This window comes from Cibotium barometz, chromosome 19 (genome assembly GCF_041138505.1).
Source record: "Cibotium barometz isolate CiBa-2024 chromosome 19, ASM4113850v1, whole genome shotgun sequence".
Taxonomy (NCBI): Eukaryota; Viridiplantae; Streptophyta; class Polypodiopsida; order Cyatheales; family Cibotiaceae; genus Cibotium; species Cibotium barometz.
In genome coordinates this window covers 44,450,789-44,478,142 of record NC_141064.1, presented here as the reverse complement: position 1 = coordinate 44,478,142, position 27,354 = coordinate 44,450,789, and the positions used below count along the sequence as shown (strand labels likewise).

At 43.7% G+C, this 27,354-nt stretch overlaps 1 protein-coding gene across 1 annotated transcript; it reads right to left on the bottom strand.

The window, feature by feature from the left end:
- Window positions 1–551: 551 nt before the first annotated feature.
- Window positions 552–27,076, bottom strand: LOC147628646 (Protein kinase superfamily protein). The gene is made up of 14 exons (XM_086813852.1): window positions 26,524–27,076; window positions 26,056–26,420; window positions 25,375–25,524; window positions 25,098–25,271; window positions 24,825–24,968; window positions 20,885–20,990; window positions 20,637–20,785; window positions 20,379–20,504; window positions 5,004–5,147; window positions 4,586–4,673; window positions 4,133–4,506; window positions 3,568–3,894; window positions 1,451–1,681; window positions 552–1,159 (listed from the first exon to the last, which is right to left on the bottom strand). The coding sequence occupies exons 2-14, from the start codon at window positions 26,371–26,373 to the stop codon at window positions 1,019–1,021; spliced, it is 2,472 nt and encodes an 823-aa protein (XP_086669978.1). The 5' UTR covers window positions 26,374–26,420; window positions 26,524–27,076; the 3' UTR covers window positions 552–1,018.
- Between the last annotated feature and the right edge of the window lie 278 nt (window positions 27,077–27,354).

The window sequence follows — 27,354 nt, the reverse complement described above, 5'->3', positions numbered from 1 at the left end:
CTTGCACCACCATTTTATCAAGACCACCTACCAGAAAACAAAAAAAGGAGGATAGAGGATCCAGCCACCAGAAACAGTATTCCCACTACGACACTTCAACCTGGAAGATCAAGTCTCCAAGCAATGTGTTCCAGAGCCTATCTTAAATGTAGAGAAACGCATTGCAGAGGCTCGTGCTCATGATAATTCCACACTACAGGACTCTGGTAGCCCTATATGGTTTCATAAACATGTCGACACTATAGCAGCTCGCGTTCGTGATACTTCCACACGGTAGACTCTGATATGCTTTCATAAACATGTTGACACCCTAACTGGGACACATAGTAATCAAATACTTTGCCTTCTATACTGTTCTGGCTACCTTATAAAATGTGGCTGTTTTTTGTCTTTTACATTACAAGCCATCGTACATAATGGATGTTTTCGTGAACTTATTTATTTCGTTCTAGATAATATCACGTACATTAATGCCATGGTTCAAACTCACACTCCCTTCAAGTCACCATTGTGCAATAGCCAGGTGGGCAAGGGCCTGCCAACCTATCTGGTTTCACTTGAATCTGAGTAATTGTATTTTCGATTGTCTCAAACCAAGAGGTCTTCCTTCAGGTGAAGATCTTTGATTTCTCGTTTAATTATCAGTTGGTGAAAGATTACAAAGAATTTTCCCAAGAGTGCCAAGGCACCAGTACTCGCTAAGCCACCGAGTCTTATTTTCCTTAATGCTTCTGGCAAATTCGATCCTGCCAGAGCTTTCTGCTGTTCTTTACTTAGCACATCAGAATTACAAGCCTCTCATACATTTCAGTATGATGAGGCTCACTTCCGGTCTCCACACCACCAAGGTGATCTTTAACCTTGAAAGATTTACTTACTATTATTCAAAGGTTGCCTCATGAGACTGCTTCAGGAGCTACTTGTATGCTGCACCACTTAGTGAGCATATTCATTTTTACAGTCCATGACGATAAGAGAGTAGTGTACTGTTACAGGTGAGCTGAGGGAGTAGTCATCATTACAAAAACACATCCCTTAAAAATCGAGCAACCACCCTCGATACAAGTCGATTTGCAATTTCGGGTAGCATCTCTGCTGTGATGCCCGGAAGCAAAGGTAGAAGTTCCCGTGTTATTTCAAAAACTTTCAAGCTACTTGCCTGCAAGCCCAGCCCACAAAACAAGTCAGAAGATTTGGTATACCTCAATAAACAAATATCATTCATCTTGTTGACTGCATGTGCCTGTGCAAATATCAGTCATTTGAATGACTGGTTGTGACTATGCCTTTGGTGGGGGTTGGGAGGGTTTTGTCTACCCCACCCCCAAGTATCCCATACTTCCACCCGCCAGCTGCAGATACAGGACATACTCCGGCCACATGAAGAGGCTCCACCCTAAACAAAGTTGGTGGAAAAGCTTCACAGCATTAAAAGATGTACAGTGAATACCTGACTTTGGGATTTTGCAGCAGGTGTTCCATCTATCAGAAACGAGAGGACTCTCCTTGTATTATTCACAACCATCTGGTCTTCAGTAGTCATTGATGGAAGCAGAAAAGCAGGTCTTAAGAATGGGAAAAAAGGCAAGGTATTCAAAGAAGGTATCATTCTGTCAAACCCAAAGGTTACCACCAACTCTACCAGTTGCTCTCTAGACACAGCATCTATGCCTTTCACCACCTGCATGGTACACAAGCACAAACATCAAATGCAACTACACACTGTTCAAAATCAGACGACGTTCTTCATGTAATACTTTAATGCATTCTGGTCAGAAGATTGCATGCCTTAACAGATTTGGCAGTGGCACATGAGACAGAGCGGTCAGCCACCTTTCCCTGGGAATCTGTCAGCCCTGTTTGGGCAGACATTATTCACACGCAGATTACTTTCAGGGCAGCCTTTTTACTCAAATGAAGCCTCGGACCTTCCTTGTCTGGTGGCACAAATGCCTAAGTTTTACCTCTTTAGCCATGTGTATTGAAGGCATTCATGCAACCATAGAGAGTCTGTGAGATACCATCAATAGGGTGGTCAGGCATAAAACCAACACCATCAGTGTCACCCTAAGCAGCCTCTGCTGGTTTTGGGGAAGATAAGCAAACAGTAGTGAATCTGTCTACTATTTGCTACCTGTCCAATCTGATGTACTCTTTGGAGGTGCGTAATCAGCTGGAGTGGTGCAGTTATATCCTTTGGGTGCAGTATAACTCATCAACAAAAATGGAAATTGGGATATAGGAATTACTGAAAATATCAACATCTATCCTGCAATCCCTCCATTTGCCTCCACTTTCAACTGCCCAAAAAGATGCCTCTTCCACAAAATAGGAAACACAAAGGGGTAGCTATAATTTTGCTTTAAATGGGCCTAAAACACCGCTGCTTCAGACAAGCCTGTTAGTGCATATCCTCTCAGCAACTGTGATATAGCAGCTGGTCTTATCAACGCTTGTTCATCTCCGGCCTAAAAATAAGGCTTCTAACTATGTGTATACTTATAATGTGACACACCTACAGGTACAGGCACAAGCATACCTGAAGGTACAAGGACAGATTGGGCAGATAGGCCACATATCAATCGGGTGGCCACATGTGTGAAAATGCTGAGTAAATCTGGCCATGGATCAGTTAGGACAGCTGGCCGACCAGCCCCCCACATCCCCTATAAATAGGGTGTTAGGTTTTTATTCCATTATCTCAAATTTCGGGAGCTCTGCCATGCAAAGCAGCAGTTTGGGGTGCTGAAATCAGATCTGCAGCCAGCATTAGTCAACAGATCTAGTGAGATCAAATAACCTTTTGGGTCATCCATTGGGAATAAGTTACAGTATTGTACAAACAATCATTGCCTCCTCATCATTAGGCTTTCACACTCTGGAAAATGGATGTGATGAGTGTTTGCACATGGTCCTTTTGCCTGCTTTGCCCTCTCATCTTTGTGTCTCTGCACCTCATGCATGTGATTTGGCAAAGAGGATCAAATCCCTGTTTGAATAGGCAGTGGAAGCAACCCCTGATCTCGTAGTATGCCGGACATCAAAGGATGAGAGAGAGAGAGAGAGAGAGAGAGAGAGAGAGAGTTGCAAAAAGGCTGCACTGACCTCTGTAACAAAAGGTCATACTATATAAATGAAATGCCTTATCACTGAAATGAACATGATATGTAACATTTAAACTTTCTGCCTAGCTAGTGATCACAAACTGATGAGACATAGGATGACAGTGTTACACAGCTGGGAATGATGCATCAATATGCAACAGGTAGGCCCCAAATTCATCTAAAGTAATGAGGTTAGGAAGAGGAACTTGCTACAGACAAGGTGCAACATGAGACAAAGCCACCATAAGACATCCAGATAACATATAGCAGCCTATACATGCGTGCATAAATACAAATATACATACATGAACGCGCACACGCACACACACACACACACACACACAGATACATGAACGCGCGCACACACACACATGCATGCATGCATGCATGCACACAACTACGTAAGTGAAATGCATGCGCACACTTGCATGCATTCATGTATATAATTGGTTAGTTGTCAAACCTCATCGAGTATAAACTCCCGGAAAAATTCACCCTGTTGAGAGAGAAGAAAAGCCAATGCAGCTCTCGTTTGAGCTTGCTGGCCCTGTTTTTCTTGTTGCATTTGACGATTAACAGGTAAAAACCTTGCGCTTCCTGCTTCAACTAGCCCCAAAGAGGCCATGTTGCCTTGCAAATGCTCTCCTCCTCCACTCTTTGCAGCCATAACAAATGTCTCAAAAGCCTCCATGACATCAATAAACCGCTCTACATCAAATACACCAGTCTTCCCATATATGGTGTATCGTAAAGCTTCCCTGAGCCTTGGAGAATTGTCGGTAAGAAGCCTCTGAAAGACATTCGACTACAACTTAGCATAAAATATTCAACAATTGTAAATAACTATCTAAACCATATTTGTATCAGGCAAACAATTAAGCTATAATTTTTTTACTTTTCGCATGCGGGTGAAGATGTAACCTTCAAATCCCAATGTAATGAATTGAACACAAACAAAGGGAAGTATACCAGCATAAGAGAACATATTGGCAAGCATAGACTAGAAATATCCAGGAAAGAAGTTAAACCTGAGCTATGTAAGGATATGCCTCATCCACGATTGCAAAGTCAGGGTTTCCCACCAAGGCGATACCCTCCAAAACACCAATCGCACGGATGATCAATGCAAAATATGGTGGGATTCGAAAGGGATAATCAAAAGTTATCTGTGCAAGATCTGCTGCAAGCTCTTGAAAATTGATGTTTTTTGCCCCGCCACCTTCAAGTGCTTGATCAAAAACCTTGGCTAACACAGGCATAATTGGATCGAGGTTCACCCCCTCAGGAATGAAATCCAACATCACGAAGTCCTTGACAATGGCATCATAATCTCTATGAATGAGGTGAGATATGGCATCAATCATCCCATATTTTTGATTGTCCGTGATTTGAGTCATGAGGCCTGCACACCATAACTGATATTTCAACACAAAAACAGGGATGATTTCTAGTGACAGAACGGACCCAGTAGGCACACATACCGAAATCGAGTATTGCAAGTTTCCCATCCGGAGTACGGATGAGGTTTCCAGGATGTGGGTCAGCATGGAAAAACCCGGTGTCCAGCAACTGCATCACCGAACAATACATATACACATCAGGAGAGACCAAACATTGCAAAACAAGTCCGCAAAACTGGATCAAAGAGTGGCTTACTTCTCCAGCCTTTAGTTTAATAAGAGACATTAGGGGTCTTTACATACACCGGCCTCATCGCAGGCAGGCAGGTTGTGGATGGGCAGGCTCGATTGCCCGTCCATGAGATGCAATCCCCCACCAGCCGTCAGATTTTCTGACAGAGAGCCGGGCAGCCTGTGTGTAAAGCCCTAGGTTTGGAACCAGAAGTAGACGGCAGAAGAAAAACAATGCTTGAAAAGTAAGATTTCAGATAAGAATGACCTGTTTGAGATAGCAAATCACACCAACATTGACAAGATCCCCCACATCACTTGCAGTGCTTTGGGATAGCTTCTCTCCATCGACCCATTGTGTGGTTAATACACGCCTTGAAGTATACTTAGAATAAGTTTTAGGAACAACTACCTGAAAAATATCCTCATGTCAACAATGTGAAAAAATTGGCCATGATGAGAAACAGCTGGTCCACACATTCATTCATATATTATATATATACCTAGATGAATCCAGGAACATGCCCAAATTCACCTTATAAGAAAGTGCAATTTATAACCTCATGGTAGTCATCCACAAGACAATAAACCATCAACTCCATCATGCATAGTATGGACTAGATACAACGACATCCCCTCTAATGTCATCAATGCCCAATAGTGGGTGTAGGACTTGGTATCAATATATGCTCCCACACACACACCCCACGCACGCACACACACGCACATAAGAGCATATATTCATACAAAAGTCTGTGTACTGAGTTTTTGTCAGAGCTCTGGAGATACAGGGCAAACTCAGCCATAATGAAGCCTAGCACTAAGTATCATAACAAATAGAAAGAATTATTACAACCAAAAGGTAGTTGATAGGGCATATGCACCCCTAAAGAATTAACACAATAGACGACCAATGTTGGTATCTTTGCAAGCAAGGAACAGTCAACTAGATGTATAATGTCCAAAGAACCATTTCGTGATACAATCCTAGACATAATGTCAACTAAAGTGATACAATCCTATCGAAGTACAAATGAGTAACAAAGAGAATTATGCAATAGAACCCAAAACAATCCCAGAAACTGTCTGCAGGTTGGTCTGTGGCTGAACTTCAGGAGAGACTTTGGCTGCTCACCAAGTTGATAAGGGCTGGAGACGAATGGGCTGTAGCACAATGCAGCAGGACGGGAAGTCATCTACTTAGAAGCTGATCGGGCTGCTCATGATATGCTTTTACTCCCAATTTATTATTGTGAGTACTGATGTTGATGCTTTGCCCACTTTGTTCACACATGCTTCCCAGCCTGCCCATGTGTCTCTACACAGCGAGTCACCATCTGTCATAGGGTGCTTCGTGGACACTCCTTCATCTCGGACAGAGGACACCTTTTTTGATGGGCCAAGAGCATGTTGTGAGCCCTAGTCCAAGGGACAAGTCACCGGTGCCATCTAGGTCTTTAGGGTTTAGTCCCGTCGTGCCAGTGGCACGAGTCTATGTAGCCCTCTTTGCAAGTTGTAATGATTGTACACACCAGACCGGACACTTATTAGACCCACAGTCGGGTGTCTAGGATGGCCAAATCAAGTGTCAAGTGTCAAGTCAGTGTCCAGGTTAGGAGCAGTTGTGTCTGGACATGTGTGAAAGCCACAGTGTCTTGTGGTCATTATCAATGGTGAGCTTGGGGCTGCGGACAGCCTATGGGCACCCATGAGTCAGGACCTAAAGTGGGCATTGGGTGATGTCCAGAGAAGTGGGAACATGGTGGACCTACAGTAAGAGCCCATCACCAAGAGACAGGGTTGGGGGGGGGGGCAGTGCAGGGGAGGATGCTATGTTGAAGTGTGTGCCTGGCACACATTTTCATGGGGGCTTGTTGTCAACCCTAGACCTGCCAAAAAACTTATATATATATATCTGAGGCTTTAGGGCTGTATTTTCCATCTTGTCCATAGTCATCTGTGCGTTTTGCTTCTACAGCCCTCTGGGCAGCCTAGGAAGGAAAACGCAAGCTTTCAGAGGGCCACCAGGTCTACAGCAGGGTGCAGCTTCATCTCGGCCGTGCCTGGGAGTTCACCAACCACTAGGAGGCAGCCAAACATACACAGGGCGACCAGCATCAGCCCAGGCCAGCAGCACCCAATCAGTAAATGTACAGTCCAGTTCAGTCCAGCACGCATTTGCACTTCATTGACTTGCAAGCAATAAAGCAAATACACCTATAAGGAAGGTGGAGGCCCTTGAGAGAGTGGATTGGGACCCAATCTGGTGTTCATTTCATACTTCTCTCAACCTTAAACTCTGCACTTCAGAATGCAGCAAGTGTTAAGCATCATTACCTTATTATTAAAGCACTTCGGTATCCAATACATGTTACATTGGTGTCAAAGCTGTATGTGCGGAGTAGAAAAGTTGATCATAGAAATAATTAGTGATAGAAATTATTTGATTAACTTGGAGGAATCGCCTATAATTCTTGGCAAGGGACTTTTCCAGTTAGGCCTCGGGGAACCGTTGGGATAGCTACTCGTCAAGAAATTGTAGGGGAGGCTCAGAGCAATAGTTCCGCTGCCCAATAGTCTACAATTAGGGGGTAGGGGTCTCACAGTTTATTAATCATACGACCTATTATGGTGGTAGTCAATACCATATTTGGGACAAGTTGTTCCAGGATGATAGAGTTTGTGTGCCAGATGGTGCTGGGATTAGGAGGAATTCCTTATGATTGTCGTGACGCTCCTACAACAGGTCATCCGGAGGATTGACAAACTTGTAGTTTCTCTAATCATCATCTGTCCAAAGGGCAAACAAAGAGGGTAAATCAGATTTTGGAGGTTACGCTTTGTGCATACGGCTCACGGCGACCATTTTATGGGGAGAGGTACATCCCTATGGTCGAGTTTGTTGGATTATATCATCTCCAGAGGGTCTACTGCATCATTTTCATGCTTGTACTAGCCATTTATGAGGTCCTACATATGCATATTTATTTAGGCATTTTTCCCCATTTTTTATGCCTTTTATAGCATTTCTATGCTATTACGGAGCTATCGACCTACTACAGCTGGCCGACCAGCTCTCTCATGAGGAGTATATAAGGGTGGCTCCCCTTTCCCCTCATTTCATCTCATTTTTCAGCATCCTCTTGAGGTCATTAGCAGCTGCTTCTGCTTCTTATTATTGTGCAGCACCTACGGGCTTCCCTCGTGCTCAGTTTTCAGCAATAAACATCAGTTTTCAGCATTTACAGGTCTTGTACCTGGGCTTACATCTGTGTTTTCAATTTGCTTCAGTTTCTTTCAGAGTTTGCCTATGATACTAGTGAGTATATAGTTCTTCAAAAGCTAGAATATGTTAGGTAGAAGTTGGGTTGAAACCCAAATTCCCTACTAAGACTTTGATAGCTTGAAGGAGACATAGTGTTGCATGATAGTTTTAGGAGTCTCTGTGAGGGGGGTATGATATCCCCTGGGTACAAGGAATTACCAGATCCTAACAAGCATGGGTATTATGTTGCAACTCGCAGATAGTTGTCTCGACAATTCCAAGTTTCCAATTCCAAGAGGAGTTCAAGGATTGAAGGATTGTTCAAGGACCTGAGTAGGCTCTGGTTTTTGTCTTGTTTCCACGATGATAGTCTATTGGAACAGTAGCTTAGGTTGAGTTGGTTCTCATATATGCAGCTACGTGGATTGGTTAGATTGGTATGAACCTAATTTCAAAGATAGTTGTTTAGACAAGTATGAACCTGATGATTTGCGATAGCTAGGTACTCCTTTACTTCTTTCCAAGAGTGAAAATATTTGAAGAAGGGAGGAATGTTACGTAACTAACACTAATCCTTGGGATTAGGGCTTAATCTAGCAGGGTTGGGGACCCTGAGATTAGAGGAAGAGTAAGCGGATACGGGTAGCTACAGGCGGTCTTGCCGAGGCTTCGTTAGGACAGGCTATGGTGATATGGGACACCAGGCCTAGCTGGCTTGGCCTGTGGGAGTGGAACCTTAGCCCCTGGGTGGTTGCAAACTTGGGTGGTGAGCTTGCTTGCACCCTTTTATGTTGTTTGTACTAACCTTCTTTATGCATGTGTATTAGGTGATCCTTCGGGAGGAGTCTTTACAGGGATGATTCGAGGTACTGAACCTACGGCTGGGTGGTGAGTCGCTAGCCACAATTCTTCACGGTTACACAAATGCATACAACATCGAGTCTATGAAACCCCAATTAGGGTTTCTCATGTATGTGTATCTAAGCCTTGAGCTCAGTAGGTGCTGACCGTAGATCCTCATGTTTGGGTCCTTGAAACCTTACAGGGCCCTTGAGAGGGTGGATTGGGACCCAATCTGGTGTTCATTGTGTATTGCAATTCAGAATTCAGCATGTGTTAAGCATCATTATCTAAACACTTCTGCGATAAGTACGTGTTACATGCCCTACACAGCTGCCCTGGCCTGGTCCTGGCTGTTTACACACTTGAAACCTCTATCCCCAGGCTGTCATCCCTGAAGGAGGCTGCCCATCAGCTGAACTGAACTGAACACCTGCAATCGGCTCGATCTGGGCCCGAATCTATGAGAGCTGTATCACATAATTTCTCTCAACTTTGACCACAAGTCGACATAATGGCACAATAATCTCACCAATGGAGATCCAAAGTGAATGCGACATATTAGCTCCCAGGTATCCCTACAACTCCATCAACCTACCTGGCCATAAATAGCGGTTTTCTTTTCCTTTTCTTTTTTTTTTTGGAGGGCTGCCCAGGGGAGGGGCGGTAGAGGGGGAGGGGAGGGGAGGGGAGGGGGGGGGCGCGGTGTGGAAAAAGAGAAAGAAAGAAAGAGAAAAGTGTATAAATGTCTACAAAAGACCGAAGGGTCCATGAGACAAAAAGTGTTATAATGAATCCGTCAAGTAATTGTACCATGGATAGAAAAAACTACCTAGACAAAACAGTCATATGAAAGAAAGACAAAATTACAAGGTAGCCCTTCTATGGCTAAAGCATGTGGCATGATAAAAATTGCACATCTCACATACAAGTCCTCTATCTAGCAATATGTAGCCTCTACATCGATGACCATGGTCACCGTGAAACGCGTTTCAGGCAGCTTGAAACATGAAACCTGTGAAACGCATGAAACGTTTCAACGTTTCAATGAAACGCCCACTGAAACCTTCAAAGTGAAATGTCTAAATTTTTGAAACTTTGAGATTTGAAGTTTAAATATTAATGGTAGAGATGTCTTTTATACTTGTGTTATCACTTGTGGTAATGTATTATGTGAGTAATTTTGAGATTTTTATACTAGCAAATAGTAGACCTGGCATCTCTCTCTCTTGACTTTATATATATATATAGGCGTTTCGGTCCAACATTTCAGTTGGTGCCTGTCACATAGTGAAACGTTTCTGGTTTAAACTACGCGTCTCAGAGTGAAACGTTTCGTGGTGACGCTGTCTGTGACCTCACACAGGCTCTCTATATCCACTTTCTATGGCAAGGCCCTCCTACGTTGAGAGAGAGAGAAAAAAAGAGAGAAAGAAAGAAAAAAAAAGAAAACATATATTAACGTCCTTTAGAGGCCACATCTGACCTATAGGACTAATCAGATACATCCCTGTGATTACATTCCACTTCGGGGGCAACAAAATGAAAATAGAGATAAAACTAAAAATAGTACAAATTCCCTACATAACCGTAGGAGAATCCCAGATAACATGAAGGATTTCTCTAGCAGCTACTCTTCATTACTACCATGTTTGGTTGTCCTGAAATCTGCAATAACAGCTCTACCTCTACGGTAGACTGCCCATTTTCCTTATTTCCTTGCTTCGTATACTTTATTGAGTTCTTGTTTCCTATTTTTTAGTTGTGTGGCTGTGAGTTCATCCGCCATCCACACCTTCGTTCCCTTAAGTGACCTTGTTTGCTTCATGACTTTAATTTTGTCTTTCATATCTGCGTACCTCAAAACCACATGTTTTCCTTTGATTGCCACTGAGGGATCTCCACTGAGAGACAGAGAGAGAGCGAGAGAGAGAGAGAGACAGAGAGAGAGAGGAGAAAGAGACTTTGCAGATAACAACCTTAAAAGAGAGGCACCAACTATACCTGTACCTATTGTGATTCTACATGGCACGTGTCACCAATTGGCCGACCATTTGGTCCATTCCTACTTTTTGCGTCTCGTTCACTTGAGGCCAGGCCGGTGTCTCATGTGAAGAGGCCAGTATTTTGCTGACATGGACGGGAGCCAGACTGGTGCCACCCGTGTGTTAGCAGGATGGTGTCGTATGGACGGGAGCCAGATCAGTGCCACCCGTGTATGACCTGGACTGTGTTCGATCCATGGGACTGTCACGCCATGGAAGAGCCAGTATTCGTGCCGTGTTTTACCTATGGGACTGTCACACCTAGGGAAACTCGTGCCTGGAACTGCGTCTTACCTATGGGACTGTCACTCCATAGGAAGACCAGGTTGTTATGTTTTATGTCGAGCCAGTTTTGTGCCGACAAATATTTTGTACATGTTCCATGAACGGGAGATATGTCCATGTTACTTTTTGCACATGCACACATATTTTGCATGTTTGAAACTGTTTTCGTATGACATGTATTCGTGTGTTTGCCTGCTTGACGTGTTACTTACTGAGCGGGGACGCCTGCCAGTGAGTCGTGAAGTGTGCTCTGTATTCTGACGAGTTTCAGTGCATGTGAACAGGTGGTAAGTATATGGTACTTGTTGTTTTAATGTTTTAAATTCTAACCCTTTGATTTATAAGGTTAGGGGTTCACACTTATTTAAAAGTGGGCACCCCTTTGGGCACCCACTTAGGGGCCAAGATGGGGAGCCTCACTTTTAAGTGAGTGTGGGGGTGGGCATGGTCACCAACCCCCACTAGTCCCCTTCATGCATGCGTGGGAAAACTATAGTGGAAACTCCACATGAATATTATTAAAAAGGACTTCCTCCTTCAAGCGTGGGCATCCATCGTATTATTCTGTGTGGAATCCATCAACCGGTGGCTCATTCAACGCAAAGGAGGCTGCCATCTTGCTCTGTACTGCTGCGCATATATCCTCTACAGGCGAGGCCCTCTGTACGGCGGTTCCAGCTCTGCAGACTGTTTACAGCAACCAGGCGACTGTTTACAGCAACCAGGCGGCTGCTTTAACCAACGCTGGCAGCTGCGTTGATTTCCCAGCAGGCTGCCCTCTTCGCCAGGCAACATTACCAGCCAATTGTGCCTTGCACACAGGTGGCTCCACCTCCAGCAGACTGCCCTCACCAGCAGATTTCCGCCTGTTCCCTGTATGCGCCTACACCACCTCCTTTTCGAAGCCAGGTGGCTGAGTGCTCTTTGCTGCTGGCTGCAACCCTTACCTACAGGCGGCTGGCTGCAACCCTCTCCTACAGGCGTCTACTCCTCTCTACAGGTGGCTGGCTGCAACTACCCTACAGGCTGGCTGCAAACCACCCTCTACACGGCTGCACCACAGCAGAGGACTTTCTCTCTACAGGTTGGCTGCAACTATCCTACAGGCGGCTGTGCCCTTTTTGGTGGTACTTATCGTGGTGAGTCTTCACGAGGCTACTCTTTCTTCAACAAGGGTGGTTTCATCCTCAGCAAACCACAAGTATTGGTTTCCTATCAACCATATTCAAGTAAGTGATTTTCAGATTTGAGTAAAGTATTATATGTTTAAATCTGGTAAAAGATTCGTCCCGCTCGGCCTACACCCGTTCGGTGCCGGGTTGTCCAAGCTATATGGGCGAACCTCGGTCCAAAGGTGCTGAGATCGGGAGAGCCAGGCGTTAGTACGAGAGCGCCTGTCTGTGCGTGGTCTCGGAACACCAGTGTGGTGCTCTCCGCGGAGTCCAGTGAAAGCACAGGACCGTAGTGATTGGACCACACTAGTGGTCGTTCTGCTCCGAGTTTTTCTACAACGTAATTCGAGCTATTTGTTTAGTACTGCTTTCATATGTACATGGACATGATCTGGTTCTCAGAACCCATGGAGCATTGTATTCTTTAAATACTCCCAATAAATATATCATATATTGAGGGGGGGGTCGGCCCGTTCCGGCCCCAGTGCTGGTGTCCATCTTTCCATTTCTGTTCATTTAATTTTCAAGTTGTTTTAAGTTGTCCATTTCTTATTTGTGGTTTTAAAGTTGTGCTATTAAACGTGTAGGTGTCCAATTGAGTCTTTCCCACTTGACGGGATCGGTTTCATTGGTATCAGAGCACGGTTGTTTCCCTCTTCCTAGTGGGGAAACGAACCTGTGTATTGGACATCCCGCTTTTAGCAAACTTTGAACACAATGGACAGCCAAGGCAACCCTTTGGAAGTACCAAATTCGAGGGGTCTCTCTAGTGCTTCTCGTGGGTCTGATGCCCTGCGAGGTAGACACAAGCCCCTTGAAAGGGTTCTTGATAGTGGATCCAAAGGTCAACTGTCTCCAGGAAAGACAGTTATGCTTGAACAAGACCCTGATGCTATGAGAGCTGAAATGGAACATATGAGAAAACTTTTGCAGGCTCAAGAGCAAGAATTGAAGTTTTTGCATGAAGATCCTCATCTACAAAGTGCTATTGAAGCCAGGAAGGCTGATGCTATGGTTGATGTAACCTTTGAATCTATGGCTCGTGAAGTGGGCAAGAAACCAAGGGAGTTGGCACTTGCCTATCTCCTTCGCAAAGGTGATATCAAAGAGGGGGATGACGGAGAACTAAAATTCAGAAATCCACCTCGTTTAAAGCATGGAGATCCCACATCCCAGAGGCTGAAATCTTATATGCAAAAGGAAGAGGTGACTGTCACTTCTCGTCATGCATCCTCTCCCCAAGGCACTAAGCCTGACAGACATATGTATGCCAGTGCTCATGGAGGGCATGAGAGTCACATGCATGCCAGATATGTATCTCATGGTGACAGGTCTGCTTCCAGAAAAATTTTGCCTTCTGAGTTGTCTCATGGAGAGACCATGCCATATGCAGGTAAGTCACATGCATCTGAGCTTCGAGTTCGTGGAGCACATGCCACCGTGCCCCATGAAGCTTCTTTGACGGCCCATGGAGCCCATGCAGACAGGGCTACCCCGTTGGATAAGGGGAAAAGAAAAAGAGAGGACCATGAGCCTCATGCCAGGAAGCTCAAGGAGTTCAAAGCAGGTGATAAATCTGTCAAATTTGATGTCTTTCATGGTGAACATGATGCCTCTAAGGTGTTAGCGTTTGTGGCACAGTTCGACATTGCTTTTAGCGATGAGGACTTTACAGAAAAGTCAAAGGTGCGCCATGCTAGCATGTTTCTGAAAGGCACTGCTGCCCATTGGTGGATCACCGAAAAGATCACCAAGGATCCCATCTCTACTTGGAAGGAATTCAAAGATAGATTTTATGCTCAGTTCTTGCCACCCAATGCAGAGCAAACTCTCACTCAAAAGTGGGATAGGCTGGAACAAAAAGACAATGAGAGTGTGCAACAGTATGTGAACAAATTTTGGAAAGTGTTGCTGGAAGTGACTCCCTTCATGCTAATCTCTGAGGAGGAAAGAAAGAGGAAGTTTCGTTCTGGATTGCAACCTGCTTATAGATCGGGTATTGAATTGCACCCAAAACATACGTTGCAACAACTCACAGCTTCTGCCCTTGCTACAGAGCAATTGGTGCTCAAGATCAAGCAAGATCAAGGAGGTTCTAAGGGGAAGGACAAGGCTGTCCCAAATCAGCAAAAGGGCGGACAGCCATCTAAAAAGAACTTCCGGGAGCCTTACAAGGGTGCTAAAGCTGAAAATAAAGAACAGGGCCCAAGAAAGAACAAATTTGGACTAACTCCGGAGCAAAGAGAGCAATATGCTAAGGATGGAAAATGCTTTTCTTGTGGTAGCAAAGACCACATGTTTCGGCAATGCCCAGATCGCAAACCAAAGCACGAGGACAAGCACACCAAAGCAAATGTTCATGCAGTTCCTGATGTGCAAGGTAATACAGGTCATGATGCTAAAGAGCGTATGGTTTGCAAGGCATGGGGGCAAGTTAAGGATCAGCCCGCACTCTTCATGTTTGATGACTGTGCAACTGACAATTTCATCTCTATGCAAATGGCAGCTGCATTGGGAATTGAGGTTGAAAGCATGGGACCTCAGATTGAAGCCGAAGCTGCATTTATTGGCAAAGAAGTGCAGGTTACCCCTTTGATTGGGAAGTTGCGTATTCATATACAGGGTTATCTGGATAATGAGCATTTCTTAGTTGCTCCACTGAATGGATGTGATGTATTGTTGGGCAAGCCGTGGCATCATAGGCTTGAGCCCCGCAAAGACTACAAGTCTAATATGATTTCTTTTATGCATAAAGGCCGCATGCACTTTATTGATGCTGGCAAAGAAGGGGATTCCATCCCAGTTGTATCACACATCCAAATTAATAAAGCAATGAAAAAGAGTCTTTCTGCGTACTTGGTTTTTGTGCGTGATAGTCTTGTGCCAAATCATCAACATGTGGATGCTATGTCTAATGATAGGCTGAATTTTCTTAATGCATTCAAAGACTGTTTTGCTGACTCATTGCCAGGTGAATTACCTCCCCAAAGGCCCGAAGATCATTGCATAGATCTTGTGCCAGGTAGTTCTCCACCTAACAAACCCGCATACCGAGTAAGTGCTGCACAACAAGAAGAAATTATGAAGCAGGTTAACGAGCTTTTAGAGAAAGGTTTGGTTCAGCCCAGTTCCTCACCTTACTGCTCTCCTGTGCTTCTTGTTCAAAAGAAGGACGGATCATTCCGTATGTGTGTAGACTATAGAGCTTTGAACAAGCTTACCATCAAGAACAGATTTCCTATTCCACGTATTGATGATATCTTGGATAAGCTTGATGGCTCAGCTTGCTTTAGCAGACTTGATTTGAAGAGTGGTTATCACCAGATCCGAGTGGTGCCACAAGATGTCCATAAGACTGCATTCAGGACAGCTTTTGGATTATATGAATTCTTGGTAATGCCTTTTGGTCTCACCAATGCTCCTGCTACTTTTAATCGTATGATGGATAGGATATTCCGATCCCATCGCAAGTTTACAGGAGTCTTCTTTGATGATATCTTGGTTTTCTCCAAGAATGAGCAGGAACACAGAACTCATTTGGTCACAGTGTTCGAAGAGTTGCGGAAGCATAAACTTTTCGTCAATGCCAAGAAAAGTGAGTTTTTCCTTTCTGAAATTCATTATCTGGGACATATTGTATCCAAAGATGGAGTTACAATGGATCCTGCAAAGATAGAGACTATTCGGAATTGGCCTGAATTGCAAAACGTACATCAAGTACGTAGTTTTCTGGGATTATGTTCGTATTACAGGCGTTTCATAAGGCATTTTGCTATGATTGCCACTCCTCTACATGATCTCACGAAGAAGAAAACTGTTTTCAAGTGGACTTCAAAGGAACAGGATGCTTTCTTGCAGCTCAAGCATGCGATCATATGTGGTCCAGTATTGATTGTTCCTGACTTGCACAAGTCATTCGTGGTTGAATGTGATGCTTGTGGTGATTGCATAGGAGCTGTCTTAAATCAAGAAGGGCATGCAGTTGCATACGAGAGCCGTCGTTTGCATGACGCTGAGCTTCATATGGATATCTATGAGAAAGAGCTCTTGGCTGTAATTCACGCCTTAAAGATTTGGAAACACTACCTTCTTGGGGCTGAATTTGTGGTCAAGACAGATCATCAAAGCTTGAGATACTTTCTATCTCAAACTAAGCTTTCAGAGAAGCAAATGAGAATGGCAAATTTTCTTTCCATGTTTCATTTTCAGATTGTGCATACTCCAGGAAAGAAAAATGTGGTGGCCGATGCACTATCTAGGAGGCCTTATATTGCTGCAGTCTCAGTGGCCTCTCATGGAGATCTATCTGCTATGAGAGATTTGTATCATTTGGATGCTGATTTTTGCCATATATGGACTGATTTGATGGCTGGTCATTCACATGCCTCTTACGTTATCAATGAGGGTTATCTCATGAAGGATAATTGCCTATGTGTGGTGAACGATTTGCGTCCAAAGGTTATGGACGAATGTCATGCTCCACCTTATGCTGGTCATAGAGGTATTATGCCTACTACTCGCATGATTCAGAGATACTTCTTTTGGCCAAGCATGCGTAAAGATATTGAGGCTTATGTGCGTGCATGTATTACTTGCCAAAAGGTGAAATTTGACAGGCAAAAGCCTCCAGGTTTGCTTCAGCCATTACCTATTCCCTCGCAACCTTGGAAAAGTATCACGATGGATTTTATTATGGATTTGCCTAGATCCCAGCATGGGAATGATGCTATTTGGACTATTGTGGACAGATTTAGCAAGCAAGCTCACTTCTTGCCCGTCAAGAAAACCATCAAAGCTGATCATATGGTAAAGCTTTTTCTTGCTAATATTTTCAAGCATCATGGTATGCCTAAATCCATTGTTGGGGATAGAGATCCCAGGACTACAAGCCTATTTTGGAGGGCTTTGTTTGATAATATGGGTACTAAGCTTGAATTTTCATCAGCTTATCATCCCCAAACGGATGGCCAAAGTGAAGCTGCGAATTCAGCAGTGTTGGATTTATTGAAGTGTTATGTGGCAGATCAGAAGAGTGCATGGGAGAAGTATCTTCCACTTGTTGAGTTTGCTTACAACAATACAATCCATGCTTCCACAGGAAAGGCTCCGTTTGAGGTTATTTATGGCAGAGTGGTCTTGCCACCCATCCTTCGTACCAAGGATGAGATTTTTGCAGCTGATGAATATGTTCGTGACTTGGATGTTGCCTTTGGTCAGGTGCGGACAGCCATTGCAAGATCTCAGGATAAGCATAAAAAGGCTGCTGACAAGCATAGAAGGGACATGGAAGTCAAAGAAGGTGATTGGGTATTGCTGAAATTTGAGAAGGCTAGGCTTCGGAAGAGGCCAGGACGAGAAGGATCATATCCTAAGCTTTCTCCTCGCTATTATGGACCCTTCAAGGTGATTCACAAAATCAATGAAGTGTCCTACAGGCTTGCTCTACCTAGTCATTGGAAGATTCACAATGCTTTTCATGTGAGTCTATTTCGGAAATATGTGGGGCCAGATCCTGCTGAGCCTGTCACAGAAGATCCGCCAGAGATTGAAGAGCTTGAGGAGATCCTCCAGCCAGAACAGATTGTTTTTCACAAGGAGCGAAAGCTACCTGCAGGAAAGCTTTCCAGGAGATACCTTGTGAAGTTTAAGAATTATTTGCCTATTGATGCCAAATGGGTAAATAAGGATTATTTTGCAGATTATCCACAATTGTTGCAGGCATATCTTGAGGCTTTTAAGTTGAGGTCAACTCTTTAGAAGCCCGGGGGGATGTCACCAATTGGCCGACCATTTGGTCCATTCCTACTTTTTGCGTCTCGTTCACTTGAGGCCAGGCCGGTGTCTCATGTGAAGAGGCCAGTATTTTGCTGACATGGACGGGAGCCAGACTGGTGCCACCCGTGTGTTAGCAGGATGGTGTCGTATGGACGGGAGCCAGATCAGTGCCACCCGTGTATGACCTGGACTGTGTTCGATCCATGGGACTGTCACGCCATGGAAGAGCCAGTATTCGTGCCGTGTTTTACCTATGGGACTGTCACACCTAGGGAAACTCGTGCCTGGAACTGCGTCTTACCTATGGGACTGTCACTCCATAGGAAGACCAGGTTGTTATGTTTTATGTCGAGCCAGTTTTGTGCCGACAAATATTTTGTACATGTTCCATGAACGGGAGATATGTCCATGTTACTTTTTGCACATGCACACATATTTTGCATGTTTGAAACTGTTTTCGCATGACATGTATTCGTGTGTTTGCCTGCTTGACGTGTTACTTACTGAGCGGGGACGCCTGCCAGTGAGTCGTGAAGTGTGCTCTGTATTCTGACGAGTTTCAGTGCATGTGAACAGGTGGTAAGTATATGGTACTTGTTGTTTTAATGTTTTAAATTCTAACCCTTTGATTTATAAGGTTAGGGGTTCACACTTATTTAAAAGTGGGCACCCCTTTGGGCACCCACTTAGGGGCCAAGATGGGGAGCCTCACTTTTAAGTGAGTGTGGGGGTGGGCATGGTCACCAACCCCCACTAGTCCCCTTCATGCATGCGTGGGAAAACTATAGTGGAAACTCCACATGAATATTATTAAAAAGGACTTCCTCCTTCAAGCGTGGGCATCCATCGTATTATTCTGTGTGGAATCCATCAACCGGTGGCTCATTCAACGCAAAGGAGGCTGCCATCTTGCTCTGTACTGCTGCGCATATATCCTCTACAGGCGAGGCCCTCTGTACGGCGGTTCCAGCTCTGCAGACTGTTTACAGCAACCAGGCGGCTGCTTTAACCAACGCTGGCAGCTGCGTTGATTTCCCAGCAGGCTGCCCTCTTCGCCAGGCAACATTACCAGCCAATTGTGCCTTGCACACAGGTGGCTCCACCTCCAGCAGACTGCCCTCACCAGCAGATTTCCGCCTGTTCCCTGTATGCGCCTACACCACCTCCTTTTCGAAGCCAGGTGGCTGAGTGCTCTTTGCTGCTGGCTGCAACCCTTACCTACAGGCGGCTGGCTGCAACCCTCTCCTACAGGCGTCTACTCCTCTCTACAGGTGGCTGGCTGCAACTACCCTACAGGCTGGCTGCAAACCACCCTCTACACGGCTGCACCACAGCAGAGGACTTTCTCTCTACAGGTTGGCTGCAACTATCCTACAGGCGGCTGTGCCCTTTTTGGTGGTACTTATCGTGGTGAGTCTTCACGAGGCTACTCTTTCTTCAACAAGGGTGGTTTCATCCTCAGCAAACCACAAGTATTGGTTTCCTATCAACCATATTCAAGTAAGTGATTTTCAGATTTGAGTAAAGTATTATATGTTTAAATCTGGTAAAAGATTCGTCCCGCTCGGCCTACACCCGTTCGGTGCCGGGTTGTCCAAGCTATATGGGCGAACCTCGGTCCAAAGGTGCTGAGATCGGGAGAGCCAGGCGTTAGTACGAGAGCGCCTGTCTGTGCGTGGTCTCGGAACACCAGTGTGGTGCTCTCCGCGGAGTCCAGTGAAAGCACAGGACCGTAGTGATTGGACCACACTAGTGGTCGTTCTGCTCCGAGTTTTTCTACAACGTAATTCGAGCTATTTGTTTAGTACTGCTTTCATATGTACATGGACATGATCTGGTTCTCAGAACCCATGGAGCATTGTATTCTTTAAATACTCCCAATAAATATATCATATATTGAGGGGGGGGTCGGCCCGTTCCGGCCCCAGTGCTGGTGTCCATCTTTCCATTTCTGTTCATTTAATTTTCAAGTTGTTTTAAGTTGTCCATTTCTTATTTGTGGTTTTAAAGTTGTGCTATTAAACGTGTAGGTGTCCAATTGAGTCTTTCCCACTTGACGGGATCGGTTTCAGCACGTGTCACGAAGCCATAGCTAGGTAGATTGAGCCCATTTCATGGTCCACCTTCAGACCCATCCATCAACCCGAGCTTTATTTATTTTAGGGAGGAAATGATTGAAATGTTTGTGATTTTGAGCTGTTTGTGAACCTTCATGAGAGTACAACCTTTCTTATAATGCATATAAAAGGCTCTATGCTGACCTGAGGAAGATCCTCACGTATCATTTCGGCAAATCGTGTCCCATTCTCTCCCTCATTGATGTAGTCAAGCTCCTCAAAGAACCTTGAAGCCCATTCATCCACAAGCCCGACCACATCTGTGGCGATCTGTTAACATTGGGAGACAACATTGCTCTTAACACACCAACATACCACTCCCAATCCATTCACATTTCTCCCAAAAACACTCATCATCTTTCCAAGCAATTTATCAAATGATATAATGGGTAAGGTTCTTGCCTGTGGGAACCTTCGGAGAGCTACCCCCAATTTACGGATGATGAACAGATCAATGGTAACTGTTTCCAGAACGAAGGGCCGCTGCACTTTTACAGCCACTAAATCACCATTTTCCTTCAAGCGTCCTTTGTAGACCTGCCCCAATGATGCTGTGTAGTAGAAACAACCACACTCAACATGTAAACACCAACAGGGGCTGAGAATCCAACAAAACTTAACCTTCCAAGGTTCAAAAGGAGAAGACTTGCCTGCAGCAATTGGAGAAGGAGAAAGCTCCGAATAGATCTCTGACCAATGCTTCCCTAGCTCTTCCTCAATTAAAGCCATCGCTACATCACTGGGGAAAGAAGGCACCTGGATACAAAGTAATTGAAAATCAATTTGGCATGCTTCAAAAAGCACAAAAAGAAACAACTCCCTCTTAACTGGCCGAAAAGACCTCAAATTAACAGTTTCATTCCAAATTTCAATCAGGATGCATGGATTGAATGCACTCTGAACACCCCCAACAAAAAGATACTTGAATACTCTTTCTCACAGGAGTTCTACATGTTGTAATACAAGTGGCATGGGGCATGTTCCAGGTGGTTGCTCATCCCACGGGCACAACAGAGATACCCCACACGCTGGTCTCATGGGACTATGATATTCAATGAGTCACACTGCAGAGCTCACTGATAATAGAAGGCAGAACCAGCAGACCATTATAAGACCATTGTTCAATCAAGCCCCACCCATCACAAGCCCTCCAATATCAACCTACTCATCAGGTGACAATGAGCAATGCACAGCATTAATGAGACCCCTTTTGAGCCCACCTCCCATCATTTGAACCCACAATGGGATGGATCCATGAAGCTCTCTCACCTGGTTCATCAAGCAAATTTTGAGAAAGGAAGTCTGTGCAGGCTCAAAACCGGCAACTGATTTGGAGACAAAGTAACATGAGGTGTAACATGTAAATGTCACCTCCCTACGCATTAAAGCAAGGCTCATGTCAGATGTAGCAACTATAGAATGTGAAGCTTGAAGCACTTTAATGCACAAAATTGAAATTATTTTAAAAAAAAATAGGAAGACAGGAAAGATTTGTACATACCAATGCAGAGACGTGCTGAATATATGCTGCAATTAACGCTAATCATGATGTACAAGCTAAGAACATACAAAGAAAAAGGGGAATTCACCTACTCTACTATTAACTGCATGAACAAAAATTTACAATGATGGCTCAGATCTGGACTTTTGAATGATGTGCGTTAAGATACTGATGCATAGACTGATTGTATTTTGCTGCTCCAAAGCTGTACACGACTGAAACATGCTGTGCTGGGGCAGCCAACTGCTTGATCTAGACTTGGGCTTACATACACTGAATGCTGAAAACTGACCCTTGCCCTGATATTTATAGGCTCCCATCGGCCAGGATTCTAAATTGATAAAAGCTGGGTGCATCGCTTGGACATGTGTGGAGTCTGGACACCCTGTGGACTAACCTGCTTGCCCCGCAACTACAGGATAGTGTGTCCACTTGGCACCCAATTAATTCATGCACCCAACAGAGATTGACAACAGAAGACTTACTTCTCTCAACTTAATCTACTGAAATATTGTAAAGCTGAAATATTTACAAAGTGCTGAAACTTTCTCTCCAAATAGAGCAAGAAACCAATCTTGGGATTGATATGCATAGATTTCTGCTATTCGGGCTGAATCCGCTACTTTCTCTAACTCTCTCTCTCTGTCTCTACATGGATCAGCTCTAGCATCTCAGCTTTAGCATTTTAACTTTGTCATTTTCTTTCATTTTAGTACCCATCCATGGACATGATGTAATCATTTTGGTCTCATAGGTCATTTTGGCCTTTGTAGACGTTAAAATAAGTTCTCTCTCTCTCTCTCTCTCTCTCTCTCTCTCTCTCTCTCTCTAGTATTGGTACTTTAGTCTCATAGGCCACTTTGGCCTCTTGTAGACATCTCTCTCTCTCTCTCTCTCTCTCTCTCTCTCTCTCTCTCTCTCTGCTGCTATAGGGAAAGGCTTGTAGATGATGTGTAGAATGGCGAGTGGGGTCCTCTTTATTAAAACAATCCCTTGTCCAACTAACACAAATCGCCCAGCCCTTTAAAAAGAAAGAAGAGAATCACCAAATACAAACCCAAAAAAAATTTTAAAAAGAGGCTTAATAGAGACACCTGAGAAAATAATAATAATAATAATAATAATAGTAATAATAACTTGCAAAAATAGACAAATACATAACTAAATCACACACACACAGAAATTCTTTATTGAACCACAACAAAAGAATTTCTAACAAACAAGTTAAACAAAATTTTAATGACTAATTAGCAAAACAAACTTTATATGACTAATTCACTAAAACAAAACAAGTAAAGACAAGAATACAAAAAGTGCAAACTTTACCCCAAAGATTGTCCAATCATGAAGTATAAGATCATCAACTTCATCATGCATAGCATGGACTAGGTGCTACGACATCCCTACTCACATCATCAGTGCCCCGGAGTAGGTGCAGTCTTACATATATATAAAATTTGTCCTAACCAAGAGGACACAATTTTTATCCAAAGACCAACGAGCTGAGTTTCTATCACTTCTCCGGAGGTGAAGGGCAAACTCAACCATGATGAAGGCTAGCACTGCTTCAGATTTAGAAGGGGCCCGCCCTTGAAATCAATTTAGACACGTCCATACCCGCTATCAGATTCGAACCAATGCACGTGTTTATGGATCGAACAAGACACTTGCAACTAGACTAGCAAAAACAAATCACTTCCCTATTAAAGCAATGATTAAGCAAGACTAGAAGCAATGATAAATAACAACTAAGAGCTAAAATGATCTAAACAGAAAATGGGCTTTTAAGCTCCCCATTTTAGTGAAACTTATTATTTATAATCTTAAACATTCCAAAAGTAGAAATCTCAAAGATATATCTACTTCGATTCAAAAAACAACGAAGTTTGCTTAAAGCCTTTTTAAAGCAATAATCCTTTTGCACAAGCAAATTGATGAGTTGGCAAACTTGAGTAATAAAAGCAAACTTGTTTGAACAAATACGAGAGAATCTAAATAACTAAGAAAAGACAACACCATATTTAGTTATTTTAGAAATGTTAGAAGTGAAGTGAGGCATTCTTATGATATTTAAGTTGGAATACTCGAGTTGGTAACGTTTGTCATATATATTACATCTAGACCAACACAAGATTGAGAAATCTTGAGGTCCAAAAAAGAACCAGTGCAGTTAAGTTCACAAAACTCTTTGGGATAAAATTCCTCCACCTAGAGAGGTAGAGTTTAAATACATAAAGTCTTGGAAATCAGAAATATTGGGAACAAAAAGGTCATCAACAAAACGTCTCACTTGACAAAGATTATGGAGAAAGACAGGACACATATCAACGGAAACTAGGCATTCCATAAATTCAAATTCATATGTAAAAAGATAAAAGTTGGCAAGAAAAGCGGCACAATTAGTACCTATAGGAATACCAATGGTTTGTTTAAATAAGGGATCGCCTAAGGTTATATAGAGATTATCTAGGAGAAAATCTAACCAAGACATAATATCATCTTAGTATATCTTTTTTTATTCTTGGCTATGTCTTGGTTTTTGTTTTTCAACCAACAAAAATCAAAATGAAGAGCTGATTTTTCTATCAACAAAGGTGCCCAACCCTTGGCCCCTTGGCCAAGCTGGTCTGCACATGCTTAGGCTGCCCAAAATTGCCTCAAACCTGTCCATTTCTACACCATACTAACTTGCTACTAACTAACCAGTGGACTAACCCTACTTGGTAACCACATGATGCACACATACACTGGCTACAGTGTACAAGTTTCCTAAACATATTGGTGGGCTCAGAAATGGGAGGCTGTAGGACGACCCACGTCTAGCGGAGCTTTCCATATATTCATACATGTGACAAATCTACCATCTAGAGCATGCAAATCTTGGCAGCAGCACCAGAAGAATGAAAGTTCTCTAAGTACAGGTATGAAATGGAACATGTACACAATATAGAAAAGGGGGTTCAATATGAGTCTGATGAAGCTTCTTTACCTCCATTAAAAAATACAATGAGCTAATGGAAGTAAGAGAACAGTTTTATAAATATTCCTTGTGAATGGCCACCTTGATTTGATATCCATGAGGAGCATACCTTGTCACAAAGCTTCTGCAGCTCAGTCATAGCCGCAGGAGAGAGAATATCAGGTCGAATGCTAAGAGCTTGTCCCAGTTTTATGTAAGCTGGTCCTAGAGAGGTTACAATGTCACGTAACTCTATTGCCCTGGCAACTTCGTTCTGTAATGCAAAAAAGGGAGCTGTTCCATCAAAAGGGCTACAGAATTTACTTCCAACTTGCACATCTGCACACTGAGAGTACCCTTACGTCCAAGCATGCATCTATCTTAAGTACATGCATAAGAGTACCTCTTTCACTTTTTTTGACATAATGTCGGAGGCAATCCCAGAGAGGAAACCACCAGCAACACTGAGCAGTTGCATGGCCCTGGTAAACACAGCTCCTGGTCGCTTCCCCCAATAGGCAGCAATTGTATCCGGATCATATACTTGGGGCAAGATATCACCTTGTCCTCTATCCACCTACAAAAACGTACACATGCTGCATTGGAAGAGAGAAGAGGCAAAAACGATACAAAGCAATACAAAAAAGATGTTCTATCACATACAAAAGAATTTTACATACCTCCACAAGTCTCAATTGGACATCAGAAGATGCAAAAAGCTCATCCGAAAGGTTTTGACCACGCAACCCTCGCATCAATGATGCAACCTGTTCATCTTCCTCCAACTGGGCTCTCATCTTCTTAATCTCTTCTGACATACCCTTCACTTTCTGTAAGCAAATGACATAAAAGAAAACTCTTTTTATCAGCATAACATCAAACTAGTATTATCTTTGATACCAGAATTTGTGCAGGTTTTAGATTCATTTAATATGCCAACCATCAGATTCCTGTGTAAGAAACACTAGAACAAAAAATCTGCCTTTGAAGTGTTGTCATGACATATTGGTCTTCTGTAAACCCTAGTAGGGTACACAGCATTTGGAAGTTGTTGGATCCAAGGAAGCAAGAGAGCTCAGGTGATTAATCGTGCTCGCTCACATACATAGAGGGGACATGATCCGCCTTGATCGTAAAGTAAAGTTTGCTATACAAGATAGCTGGTGCAGCCAAGGGGTATGAATGAAAGACACAATTTCATGGTAAACTAAACAAATCCTTTAGTTATGTTTGGAGCCAAATTATAAGTACCCCTAACTTGAAACTTTATCTTTATGTTTCAATAAACCCTATTGAATGTGAAACATTGAAAAAAAGCCCTTCTCTCAAGCTATTATGGTAGGTGTATGGTTATACAGTACCAAAGAGCGGCTTGCTGCTGCTATTGAGTTTGTTTCTTTGTTGTAGCTACCTCGTCTGTCTGCACCAAGAGAGGCTACTTTTGCTTCCAGAGAAGAATCTGTCGCCACAGCTTCCACACTCTGCATGCGCCTCGCATTGCTTCTTTGCAACCTATGCTTTTCCTTCAACCCCCAACTGAGATCTCCCTGGAAGAGCTGGCTTTTGAATGCTGAATGAACTCCGTCCATGCTGGCACGCGCCTTTTGCAAGTCTAGTAATGTTAACGTTGAGTGACTGCCAGACAGGCTTGTCACAAAAACATGTGAATTTTCCCCCATTTGACAATTTGGATTCACTTGCAACCTAATTGTTTCTGTAGATTATGCTGCAAAGATGAGTAGATGTTAATTGATGATAGCCAAAGAAAAACAGAAGTTCAAACGAGAGTTTACAGAAAACGTGTTCAGGATTTGATCTAGTGAGAATACCTCTTAGTGCTTGAAACCTCAAAAGGTCCCGAGATCAGTGATGCATTGGTTTGATCGTGAGGTTGGCAATGGCCTGACAAGCTCTGGCAACGGCGGGCAAGATCTTCGGCCCTCCTTCTTCTTCAGCACCGCTACAGTTGATGGTTAATTTCTCTGTTACTGTGAGCTTTCTTCTTGATGCTTCTGTAACTCTAGGGTTTCTGCAGAGGTGCAGCTCCAAGCTGTCTGCACATGCGCTGCTCCTCTTTGACGCTAGGATTTTTTGATGGGTTTGAGAGTTTCTGCAGGAGGTAAGCTCTAGGGTTTCGGCAGGTGTAAAAAGCTAGGGCTTCAGAAAATGCAGGGATTTAGCGACTGATGAGCTCTAGGGCTTCGCAGCTGTTACGCTCCGGGGCATCAACAGGGCGCTTCTCCGCCCTTCAAAAGCACCACATTTCTTTTGTTTCGGTGGTCGCTGCCCACGTCAGACGTAGAGCATCTTTCTGCACGCCACGTGCCATCGCCAAGACCCATATATGAAAGACTAGGTGTAGAAAGAAACACCCCCCAACCAACCAAAATTCAAATATCCTTTTTTGAGAGGGCATCGGCTAGAATTCCTTTTTGGCCCACGTCCACAATTTTTTCCATATTATCAATTTGTTATTTTTGAGTCCTCTCACGTAGGAGCCTTTTAACAAGGATGAGGGCCCTCTAGAGTGAATCTGAAGCCTCCCTAGAAAACTAGAGTGCTTGCACGACAGTATTTACTAGACTCCCCTCAAGGATGAGAGGCAAGAATAGTCCCTCCTAAGGCTATGTTGCAAGACTCTGTCTTAGATGGCTTACTAA

What these genes read in the sequence shown, in the direction of transcription:
- LOC147628646 (XM_086813852.1), bottom strand. Translation starts at nt 26,373, where the DNA reads ATGGGGGAAAATTCACATGTTTTTGTGACAAGCCTGTCTGGCAGTCAC. An exon ending in TGTCAAAAAAAGTGAAAGAG is followed by an intron (nt 24,969 to 25,097) that starts GTACTCTTATGC and finishes TTTGCATTACAG; the next exon opens with AACGAAGTTGCCAGGGCAAT. An exon ending in CTGCAAAATCCCAAAGTCAG is followed by an intron (nt 1,160 to 1,450) that starts GTATTCACTGTA and finishes CTGGGCTTGCAG; the next exon opens with GCAAGTAGCTTGAAAGTTTT.